Below are 11,825 nucleotides of genomic sequence, written 5' to 3'. Positions count from 1 at the left end.
GGGAACCCCAGATCCAAACCCATTCTCACTTTGCCACCCCCCCCCCCCCCCCCTTTTTTTGCCCATATATTTTTTAGGCTTGTGGATTTTAATCAGGTTTGTTGGTTTGGGGGGGCATAAATGGGTGACTTTTATATATTTTCTCCCCACCGAAACCATTATGGGGGGGGGGGGGAGATAACAGAGAAGAGAAAACTCTCGCAGTTGACCTTTGAATCAATGTGAAAAACCTCATTTAACTGATAAGTCTTGAAAGGCCCAGGACTAATTTGAAAATACAGCTATTAAAATCCCATTGAGCGCCGCTGGGTGTGCGAGGCGGATTTCCTGGCGTTGGCCAAATAATGGGGCTTCAACCCGAAGGGAAAAGGAGCCAACGAAGGGGTAACCATAAATATAAATACCAGAATTCCTCTTTTTGGTGGGGAAATGGGAGATTTATGGCGTGTTCCTGCTGTAACTGAGCAGCTGCAGGTGGGATGTTGGGTTCTTTTTTCTTTATTGCTATAATTTTTCTCCTCTGCTTAACGAATGCAGTGCTTTCTCATTCTGCTCAATTGCACTGAGGGTTGGGTTGGGGGTCTCTGACGTGTTCCCGTAGCATAAGGACGGATGCGTGCCCTTAAGGATAAGGATGGACGTGGGATTGGGGTGGGATTGGGGCTGCTGGGTGCTCAGCGATGCTCGATGGCTGGGATTGGGGCAGCCCTGAAGTTGTGTGTGGGGTTGGAATGGGGATGGATAGAGGGATGGATGGAGGTTTGGGAGCAGAGCGTGGCCCAGCTGCCATCTCCTGCACTGGGAATGGTGTTTGGGTGCAGTTTTCCCCTCTAGAATCATAGAATCACTCAGCTTGGAAAAGACCTTCAAGACCATCAAGTCCCCAGCCTAATCATACTGCCCTAATTAACAACCTACAGCTAAATCAGATCCCCTCTGAGTCTTCTTAAGGCTGAACAAACCCAGGTCACTCAGCCTTTCCTCGTAAGAGAGCTGTTCCAGGCCCGTTATCATCTTTGTGGCTCTCTTCTGGATTCCTTCCAGGAGAAAAAAAACACTGCTAGGCATCATAGAGACACATGAAATGAAAAAAATATATATATAATTAAACACTGGGCAATTAGAAGAAAACAAGCTGCTTTTAAGTTAAAAAAAAAATAAAAATAAAAATTAAACATGGATGGCCGTACAACCTCCAGCAAAAATGCTGTCAAAATATTGCAAAGCCCGAGAAAATTATTAACACACCGATATTTGACTTTTGCAATAGTCAAAAATATCTACAGTGATATAAAAATGTTATAACCAAAACAGTAGAGATATAGATATATATATATGTATGTATGTAGATAAACTATTTTGGGATTCAACCAAAAAAAAGAAAAAAGAAAGAAAAGAAACAGGAAAAAAAATTCATCGCTTCATAGCAATGCCTGGAACCAAAAATCCCGTAAGGAAACCTTGCTGGCACCTGAAGTTCCCATCACTGAGGCTTGGCACGGCCATTGCCTTGCAGTGCAAGCCAAAAAATAAGAGGAAGATAGAAAAAAAAACCCTAAAAATCCAACAAGAGCTTTCCTGACCCCTGATACGTGGGACTTTGGGGCACTGGTTGGGATGGGCTGCATTTCCTGCAGCATTTTGGGGGTATTTAGGGGAGCCGTTTCCCGTCGTGCTGCCCCAATATCCGCCAGGTTTCTCAGCAGTTTGGATCCCGATCCACCCAGGACGTGATTCATTCATTCATTCATTCATTTATTTATTTGGTTGGTTGGTTGGTTATTTAGTTATTTTTGGGGCTCTGCCTTCAAAACAACGCAGCGACCCGCAGCTCTCCTCCAACCCCAAGGCTGCAGGGGTGCAAACCTCGCGAGCGGCGCAGCTCACAGTGCATTTATTCCGGGGCAATCGAGTGGTGAGATTCGCTGATGAAAGGGAAATTCAAAATCTCGTTAATACCTCGAATGGTATAGATCATCTCCTGCAGGATGGAAAGCCGGGCAGGGGCGGACGGGAGGAATTGGATGATGGATTTGAGAGCATTTTGGGGCTGTTAAAGAATAACGAGACAAAAGGAGAGCGGGGTTGTCTTGCGTCGAAAGGAGGGGATGGGATGTTGTAAAAGGGTGGAATATTCTGAAATACACGCTCAGGATTGAAAGGCAGACAGGCTCACACGGGCTGTTGGGGTTTCAGGAGTGATCTATAAGGTGTATCTGTGGCTTAACTTCTAGCCTGGTGTTTGCGTAGGTTGGGATGTGAGGTGGCTCCTGCAGCACAAAGGAGGTTCGGAAGTCGTGTAAAATGGATTCAAGGCACTTTGCAGGCAGTAAAGTTCAGGCCTGGAGGGGTTTGCTTGGATGTAATGGGGCAGGAGGTGCACAGAGAGCTGAGCTCTGTCTGGGTGAGACATGGCATGGATGCTGCAGGGATGCTGCTGTCCCTGCCCCCCCCCCCCATGGGTACCACTTTGTGCCCCATTGCTCAGACATCAGCGATTCCTTCACCTGCTTTCCCCCAGGGTTCAGCCTCCTTCAGGCTCTGACCAAACCATGCCCTGATTCCCTCTGGCATCGTATTGGAAGCACACGGTGTGAATGTGAATTTGGGTGGCCGTGGGGAAGCTGCGATGCCCCCACTGCTCCCTCCCTGGGACCCCAATTTCTGATCCAAACCTTCAGAAAGCACAAACTGGGACCTGGATCCGGCATCCTAGCCCAAAACCTGAAGCCATTGGGTTTGCTTTTGGTCCTCACCCTCCGTGCACAAAGAACACAAGCGATGACTTTGCCGTGGGAGCATCCCCACATCCCTCCTGCCTCAGTTTCCCCGTGTGCACCCTGTCGACTTCCCAGAGTGCATGAAGAGAGCATCGCTGGCTTCTTAAACCTGATGAACCCTGCGATGCTTTGTAAGAGGGCAAGTCCTCCAGTGGGAAGATTATCTGCAGGGAGCGATGCCCCTGTGTGGGAAGTCATGCTACCCTGGCTGATAAAGAGCAGGTAATGAGCAAACTCTCTCCATTAGGGATAAAATTGCAAATGTATTCGGAGCCGCTGACGGCTGATGCTATCAGGGGCTGACAGAGATAGCAGCACTGCTGCTCTGCCTTCAGACCCATCGCAGAGCTTTGGCTGGATGCTGGGCAGAGGGATGGAGGTGGGTGGTGCTGTGGGGTTGTGATCCCAAAGCTCCCACCATGCGGGGAGGGGGGTGGGGTGTCTTCATCTCAACCCCCCTCAGATTGGGATGGAGGAGCCGTGCGGTCGGCGTTGCGCTGTGTTCTGAGTGCCCTTCCTGCAACAAGGCTTGGGTGGAAGGCTTTGAAAATAGACCCATGGATCAACGCCTGTCTGAGAACTTCAATTTTTTTAATTTTTTTATTATTATTATTTTCTGGGCCGGATTTGAGGGATCTGGTGCCATTTCTGCCTTGGAGGGGTTCGCTCAGATCGCTCGTGGCCCCAAGACTTTGGTACGGTGAAACATGGGATCCTCCACTGCTTTTGCTCTGAGTTCTGTCCCAGACACATCCCTTGTCCTGACCAAAACATAAACATTTCAATACCACCATCAGACTGTACAAACAGGGCATTTTTTCCCTCTAAACCCAGCGATTTCCAACGCTGTGCTGATGCAGAGCTTCCGTCCGAGCGCTGCTACCATCATAGAAGGCAGCCAGGAGCAGCTCAGTGCCTGATCTGGGGCATTTTAGCAGCTTTCTGTCAGTTTATGGCTTTGCTTCTATCCTACCTACCTTACAGTTGCTCAAGATTTCAGTCGGTTCAGAAACGGTGCAAAAAAAAAACAACAACCCACCGTGCTGAGAAACTTTCTGATGCGTTTCCATTGGCTCAGGTGCACATCCAGAGAAAAAAAGGGAAATGGAAGGAAGTGACCCCAAATCAGTGCTCTCATTCAGACTGATATCAAAACAATTTTCCTTAAGGAGAATTTGAAAGCGTCCCCAAAGTGGAACCAATTGTTTTGGCCCCGAACCGACCGCTCTCAGCAGTGCCATCGGTTCCAAGGCTTTAAGAAACCAAACGGGTGACGATTTCTGTGTATTCTTGGAGCAGTTCCACAATGGGGGATGATGTGGGTGTGCAGCAGGAGGGATGGGTGCCGTGCTGTGTGTGTGCCCCAATGCAACGGGGGTGGAAAACAGGTGAAAACAAAGAGCAGCACTGGACAGCCTGCAGCTGAGCTGGGCAGAACCGCAGCGCCCAGCTGGTCATCGCCGTCCTCGGTTGTTTCTTTCCATCCTCCTATTCCTTTTCCTTTTTCCATTTCCCTTTTCCCCCAAGTCCTCCTTCTTTTTCTTTTTCTTTTTCTTTTTCTTTTTCTTTTTCTTTTTCTTTTTCTTTTTCTTTTTCTTTTTCTTTTTCTTTTTCTTTTTCTTTTTCTTTTTCTTTTTCTTTCTCCTATTTCTTTTTCTTTCTCCTCTTTCTTTTTCTTTTCCTTTTTTTCTTTTCCTTTTTCTTTCTGTTTCCTTTTCCTTTTTCCTTTTTCCTTTTATTTCCCCTTCCCTTCCCTTCCCTTCCCTTCCCTTCCCTTCCCTTCCCTTCCCTTCCCTTCCCTTCCCTTCCCTTCCCTTCCACTTCCCTTCCCTTCCCTTCCTTTTTCTCTTCTTTTTCCTTTTCTTTTACCTTGATTTCCCCCTTTTTTTCCTCCTTTTTTTCCTTTTTCCAGCACCCACCCCCGCTTCCCATGCAGACTCTGCACACCCACCACATCCCCCCCCATATCCCCCAACCCCACTGATGCCCCCACCCCAGCAGGGACAGGAGCAGCCCAGCAGGATCCCCGAGAGCCCCCCATTCCCCTTCCCCTCCTCACACCCCACAAGGCAGCGCCCAGCCAGGCACGTCACCATCAAACTGATGTGCCAGCAATATCCGACGCGGAGTTAAAGCCACTCGTGGGAGTTTCAATAAAATCGACTGCCCAGGATCAATGCTCTGCACCAGTCCCTCCCGGCCCCCCCCCCTGCACACAGCGCAGGGCCGGAACACATCCAGTGCTGTGCAACACAGAGGGGCCCAGGCAGGGCCCTGATTGCAAATCCATCCTGCGTTCACCATGATTAATTGCTTCGTTACCAGAAGCAGCAGCTCCTCGTGGGGGTCAGCGTTAAAGGGAACGGTGGAAGCTTCCTTCCATGCTGCCAGTGAGGGATGGTGGGAGCCCCCCACCCACCTCAGCCCTGGGGGGGGGGAGAGGGCATGGGGGTCACACTCAGTGTTGCCCCCACTGGGCTCCATTGGGAGCTCAGTGCATGCAGTGACAGTGGGCAGCAGTGGGGCAGTGTGTGCAGTGACAGTGGGCAGCAATGGGGCAGTGTGTGCAGTGACAATGGGCAGCAATGGGGCAGTGCCTGCAGTGACAATGGGCAGCAATGGGGCAGTGTGTACAGTGACAATGAGCAGCAGTGGGGCAGTGTGTGCAGTGACAATGGGCAGCAATGGGGCATTGCACACAGAGACAATGGGCAGGGCATGCAGTGACAGTGGGAGTCTAGGAGGCAGTGTGTGCAGTGACAATGGGCAGCAATGGGGCAGTGTGTGCAGTGACAGTGGGCATTCATGGGGCACTGCACAGAAAGGGCATCCATGGGACAGTGTTTGCAGTGACAAAGGGCAGCGCATGCAGTGACAATGGGCACTCATAGGGCAATGTTTGCAGTGACAGTGGGCAGTTTGTGCAGAGACAATGGGCACCCATGGGACGGTGCATGCGGTGACAATGAGCAGCAATGGAGTGTATGTAGTCACAGTGGGCAGTCATAGGGCAGTGTGTGAAGTGATAGCGGGCAGCAGTGGAGCAGTGCCTGCAGTGATAGTGGGCAATGTTTGCAGTAGCAATGAGCAGTGCATGCAGTGACAATGAGCAGCAATGGGGCAGTGTTTGCAGTGACACTGGGCAGTGCAAGCAGTAGCAATGAGCAGTGCATGCAGTGACAATGGGCACTCATAGGGCAGTGTTGCAGTGACACTGGGACACCCTTCTTGCCCTTCTGTGCTGCCCCGGCTCCTTGCAGTGCCTCCTGACCACCCCCCCCCCCATTTAAGAATGGACCCTTCCAGCGCTGTGTGTGGGGCGGCCCATTGCGCTGGGAAAGGGGGGAGACGGACACAAGGGATTGGCCCCGCCCACTCCCGGTGGTCGCAACACGCCATTGGGTAGCCATAGGGGGCGAGGCCATGTGTGGCCCCGCCCTTCGGAAGGCGGGGCGAAAGTGCCGCCATGTATCCGCAGGGGGGCGCCAGAGCGGCGGGGACGGCCCATAGAACGGCGGTGTTGGGGGAGGGCGGAAGGAACCATTCCAACTTCCGGGTGTGTGTGGGGGGGAGCAGCAGAGCCCCAAAATGGCGGCGGGGCGGCCTGGGGGCAGAGGTTGTCCTTGTCCTCCAGCACCACGGGAGGGCTGAGGGCTGAGGGCTGAGGGCTGCAGGGACAGCGCAGGAGGGGCTGCTTTAGGCTGTTGTGACCAAATCTCCATTGGAGAGAGCCCAGTGTGTGTCACATCCCTGTGGGCTTCTCTCCCCCTCCATAAAGTCAAGTCATACAGAATCATTCAGGGTGGGAAAGACCTCTCAGATCCCCGTCACTCCGTGCCCACTGCCCACGTCTCTCAGTGCCACATGTCCATATTCCTTGCACACCTCCAAGGACGGTGAGCCCACCACTCCCTGGGCAGCTTGTGCCAATGCTTCTCCACTCTTTGGAGGAGTTGTTCTCCATACCCAGCCTGACCCTCTCCTGGTGCAATATGAGGCCATCTCCTCTCCTCCTATTGCTGTTACCTGGAGCAGAGGCCAACCCCCCCTCACCACAACCTCCTTTCAGGAGCTGTAGGGAGCAGTGAGGTCTCCTGACCCTCCTCCATACTGTCCCACCCCATTCCCTCAGCCACAGTGAGACCTTCACAGCTCCGCTGCCCTTCTCTGGATGCACTGGAGCACCTCAGTGTCTTTCTGGCTGTGAAAGTCCCACCAATGAGCACAGCACACAGAATCACAGAATCACAGAACGGTCAGGGTTGGAAGGGACCTCAACGATCATGAAGCTCCAACAGCCCCTGCTGCAGGCAGGGCCACCAACCTCCACATTTCACACCAGTCCAGGCTGCCCAGGGCCCCATCCAACCTGGCCTTGAACACCTCCAGGGATGGACGGGGCATCCACAGCCTCTCTGGGCAGCTGTTCCAGCACCTCACCACTCTCTGTAAAGACAGAGATGTCCCCTGACATCCAACCTCAGTCTCCCCTCCCTCAACTTCAAACCATTTCCCCTTGTCCTGCTGCTATCTACCCATTCCAAGAGTTGATTCCCCTCCTGTCTGTAGGCTCCCTTTAGGTACTGAAGGCTGCAATGAGGTCACTCCACAGCCTTCTCTTCTCCAGGCTGAACGAGCCCAGCTCCCTCAGCCTGTGTGTAATGGAGGTGCTCCAGTCCCCTGATCATCTTTGTGGCTCCTCTGGACCCTCTCCAACAGCTCCATGTCTTTCTTGTACTGGGGGCCCCAGACCTGGACGCAGTGCTGCAGATGGGGCCTCACAAGAGCAGAGTGGAGAGGGACAACCACCTCCCTGTCCCTGCTGACCACCCCTCTTCTGATGGAGCCCAGGACACCATTTGCTTTCCGAGCTGCAAAGTGAAGCATCACCACTGCTCTGCTCTGGATTTGGGGTGAAGATGCCACCAGGTCAATTCTGCTCAGGATAAGATGTGATTCTGCCACAACGGGCAGAGCTGCAGACCCCGAGCTGAGAGCTCAGCCTTCTCCCTGGGAGCCCCTAAATGCCCCTTCGCACCGCTGCGAGCCGATTTGACAGGGAGAAATAGAGAAAAGCCGGTGTTTTTTTTTTTTTTCTTTCACCCTAACCTCACTTGCAGCCAGCGTGCTGGCTCTGAAAGCCCCTGGCTGTCTTTTGTGATTTCAACAAATCACCAGCACTTAAGCAAAGTGGGCAGAAAATTACAGGTTGTATTGCAAGTGAATGGAGAGGGAGAGCACGCTGGGGCTGAGAAAACAGAGGTTTGCGGGTATAATAGAGCAAGCAGTGTCTGGCGGGCTGCGGAAGCCTGCAAAGCCATCAGGTATTAGTTAAATGCTTCGCGGAGTTCACGCTGCGAGGCATAATCGCAGCTTCTGAACAGCGGCCATTTGATTGTCTCTATTATGTCCCTTTAGAAATGATTTGGGAGTTATTTTGCTTTGAGCTGTCAAGGTTAAGTCAAGGAAAGCGCTCTCCCTCTGACTTTCGGCTCCGAGGAGGCAGAAACCCCTCGGCAGAAGCCTTTGGGGAAGGTGGGTGGGATGCCGCTGCTCTCCGAGGTCTTTCCTCTCGCTGGAGTTGTTCCTTGGCTTTGCTCCCTGTGGTTTTTCTGCAGCCAGATCAGCTCTCTTGGGGATGAAATGCCCGTCGGGTTGCGTGCCTGGTGTCCAAAAGGCACAGCCTCTGTGCTGTCCCCTCGTCTGTCACTGCCTCCTTGCCACTCCTGCGCTTCTTTCTGGTCCCGGCTGAACCTGGCGGAGTTGTTGAGGTCTCAGAGGTGCCCACGTTGCTCAGTGAGCTGGGAGGAGAGGAAGATCTGCGTGGTGGGGATGGGTGGGCTCAGCACCGACTGCTCCCAGAGCACCCCTGCATGATGGGGAGCCCCGGTCCCTGAGCCCAGTGTTGGTCCTGGTGCTGCGGGATGAGCCAGGGAGCAAACTGTGCTCTGTGGGTAAATAACTTGGGGGCAGGCGTGGAAGCACCCCACTGTGTGTCCCTGTCCCCAAACACTGGCATCAGACCCGGAGAACCTCTAAGGACGGGAAGAAGAACGGCATGAAGCCCAAAGATGAGTCACTGGGAGTTCAAGACTTGGAAAAAATAGGGGATGTGAAGCAAACAAAATCTCCCCATCTTGACCTGGGAAGGGCTCCAGGCTGTGCCCTGGCTGTCCCCTGTCCTCACTGCCTTCCTGGGGAGGAGGAGGGGGAGCAGAAGGACCCTCCGCGGGGGTGCATGGCTGTAAATAGATCTGACCAGCGTCACTATCGATCCGTGCTGTGCCGAGCTGTAATTAGATGGGGCCGGGGGGGGAGGGGGGGGAAAGGGGGGTTGATGGGGGTTGGTGCTGGGCTGCATCAGCAGGAAAATAAATTAATAAATAATCAAATAAATAAAGGAAACGTGGGATGCATCCGCTGCTGTGCTGTGGGCCAAAAATAATGGGAGGATGGAGGGGTGCAGAGCTGGGTATCGCTTCTGTCCAGGCCCCGTCCTGGTGCTGGGCTGTGGTTTGATCAGCAAGACCCCAATGGTCAGTGCCTGCCTCGGAGCTGTGGGTTATTAATGGGTGACTGGCTTGTAATAATTACTTGAAATAATTGAAGCAGGGAAGGAGAAATGTGGCTTTGCAAAGTCGGAATGCTGGGTGATGGGCTGGCCATCCAGCAATGGGAACGGGTGCAGCTCTGCAGCTTTCCTGGGATTGCAGCAGGCTCTTCCTATGGGGGCACGTGTGTGTGTGTGCACACATCTCACATCACTGCTGTGCGCCCGGTGTGTGTCTGTGTGGGGCACATGCCATCGTGCAGGGGTGGGTGCCAGCATGCCGGGGGGGCACTGGGGGGCACTGGGAGGGCACGTGTTGGTGGGTGAGGATGCAGTAGGGAGGGAGGGGACGTCTTCCAATTTGTTATGTGGGGCTTTTGGGGAGGGATCTTTTTGAATTTTTAATTCGTGTCTGGGAAAAAAAAAAAAAAAAAGAAAAGAAAAAAGAAAAAAAAGTCAAATTTTCTATAAAGGCTTTTTTTGTTTGTTTGTTTGTTCTTTTTGCAAGCATCTGATGGTCATAGGGTAGGTTTCCACTCAACCCTTCTCTGCTGGCTGTTTGAGGATGGTAACCCTGGGACAGGCTGCCCTACAGCCCTGCGGGTGCTGCTTTGCAGCCTCAGGGCATTTTGCAAACCCTGCTGGGGGGGTAGGGGAGGGGGAAGGCTCTGCTTCACCAGGGGCAGCTGGTTTGGAGCGAGTGCCAGCTGAGGAGCGAGCCCAGCAGCCAGGGAAAGGAGGTTAAATGTGCTGGGTGAATTAATTACCTGCTTTGCTGAGCTCTGTGTCTCCCCAGCTTTGGGTGGAAGGGGTGGCTGTTGTCCTTTTACGTGAGCTTAAGGTGGTGCAAAGAGGACCCGCAGGGCAGGGAGGATGAAGAAAAAAAAGAGGCATTGCTTGTTTTCTAGCTAGGAAGAAGTGGCTTCCAGCCCCCTCCCCATTACTCCCAGCTGGCTGCTGCTCTGCCCTGGTTTGTAGGGGAGGCAGGAGGTCAGCAAGGCAATAACCAGCCACAGCCCCTCGGTGCTGCCCCACTGCTGCTTTCGGTTTCAGCCTTTGGCTCCTCTGAGCTGTGCAGCAGTTCAAAGAGGCTCCTGGAAGTGCCTGCAAGGACATCTGTCCTCCACCCACCTCTGGACAGTGAATGTCTCCGATGACCTGCGCCCTCCCTGCAAAAATCCTTTTGGAAGAGCTAAACCAAGAAACCCCAAAAGCTGAAAAGTGCTTTTTCTTGGGGCAAGGGTGGGACTTTTCTTTAGTCTTCAGACCATGCTTTTGTGACTCTTTTGTGGGGCTTCCCAGGAAGAAAGAGTGTATTCCCAGACTTGCGGGGCCTTGTCCATGCCCTTCAAAGCCCTGACCCAACCAAGTCCCTGGGCACCCTATGTCCTGACACAAGGGAAGCTACAGGGAAAGCTTTTAATTAGATGCTGGCTCATCCTGACACACGTGCCAGCAGATCCAGTGGTGAAGGCACACAAGGAACCTCAGTGTGTTGGGTTTTCAGACCACTCTGGCTGTTCTCCAGCCTTTGGAGATAGGAAAACCCTTTCCAGAGCAAGTGGAAACAGGATCAACCAGTCAGTCCATGCCATGAAATGTCCACTGCAGTCCCCAGCATCCCCGTCCCCAGCTGTCCCTTGTGTTTTAGAGGCAGCAGCTGGATGTGACAGCCAAGGAGGCTCCTGAGTCCTCCGGTGAGGTCTGCAAAGGATGCAGTGGAGGCCAGAGCACAGCCAAGGAGGCAGGCTGATGAATGATCCCCATAATTTAGGAACAGAGCAGCCCCTGTAGCCAGGCTGTGGGAGCAGAGGCGATGCAGGAGTTCCTCAGTCTCTAGCCCGAGGGTCAGCAGCAGATGCTGAGATTTGGGATGCTGGGAATCTGGAGGTGCTGGGCTTCCCCCAGGCTTTGCTCACGCTGCTGCTTGGGAGGCCCAGGGAGGAAGAGGAGGGAGGCATCTGAGGGCGATGGGCACAAAGCCAGCAGGTTCCCTGGAGGGAAGGAAGGGCCTGATGTTGGGAGGCAGCCGGGCAGCCCGCAAGCAGGCCAGGGCAGTCAGCACCAATTAATGGCCCTGTTCTCTCTTTTGAACGTCTAGCTTGCAAACGCAAAGAGCAAGAGCAGCAGAAAGACAGGAGTCTGCAGCCCAAGAAGCAGCGGCTGGTCTTCACGGACCTCCAGCGCCGCACCCTGATCGCCATCTTCAAGGAGAACAAGCGCCCGTCCAAGGAGATGCAGATGACCATCTCACAGCAGCTGGGCTTGGAGCTCAACACCGTCAGCAACTTCTTCATGAACGCCCGCCGGCGGTGTATGAACCGCTGGCAGGAGGAGCCAGGCGCCAACCCTGGGGTCCCCTCTTCTTCTACAAGCACTTTCTCCAAAGCATGATGTCCCCCAGCCCTCCCTGCCCCTTCCTGGACATCCTCCTCATGACAAAGCCAACTCAGCCTCGTGCGCATGCCTCATTTGGGGTGGGTGCTTTTGGGCAC

At 53.3% G+C, this 11,825-nt stretch overlaps 1 protein-coding gene across 1 annotated transcript in view; it reads left to right on the top strand.

Annotated features, from left to right (window-relative positions):
• ONECUT3 (one cut homeobox 3) overlaps positions 1-11,825 on the top strand; it is an 18,705-nt gene extending 6,880 nt beyond the window's left edge. Inside the window, exon 2 of the mRNA XM_085211761.1 lies at positions 11,432-11,825. Coding sequence (XP_085067887.1) covers positions 11,432-11,724 — 293 coding nt within the window. The 3' untranslated portion in view covers positions 11,725-11,825. The remainder of the gene's footprint in view (positions 1-11,431) is intronic.

The sequence above is a fragment of the Meleagris gallopavo genome, chromosome 30, assembly GCF_905368555.1.
Source record: "Meleagris gallopavo chromosome 30, MGAL_WU_HG_1.1, whole genome shotgun sequence".
NCBI classification, from domain to species: domain Eukaryota; kingdom Metazoa; phylum Chordata; class Aves; order Galliformes; family Phasianidae; genus Meleagris; species Meleagris gallopavo.
Note: the sequence above shows the minus strand (reverse complement) of the source record. Positions and strands in the feature narration are given on the sequence as shown.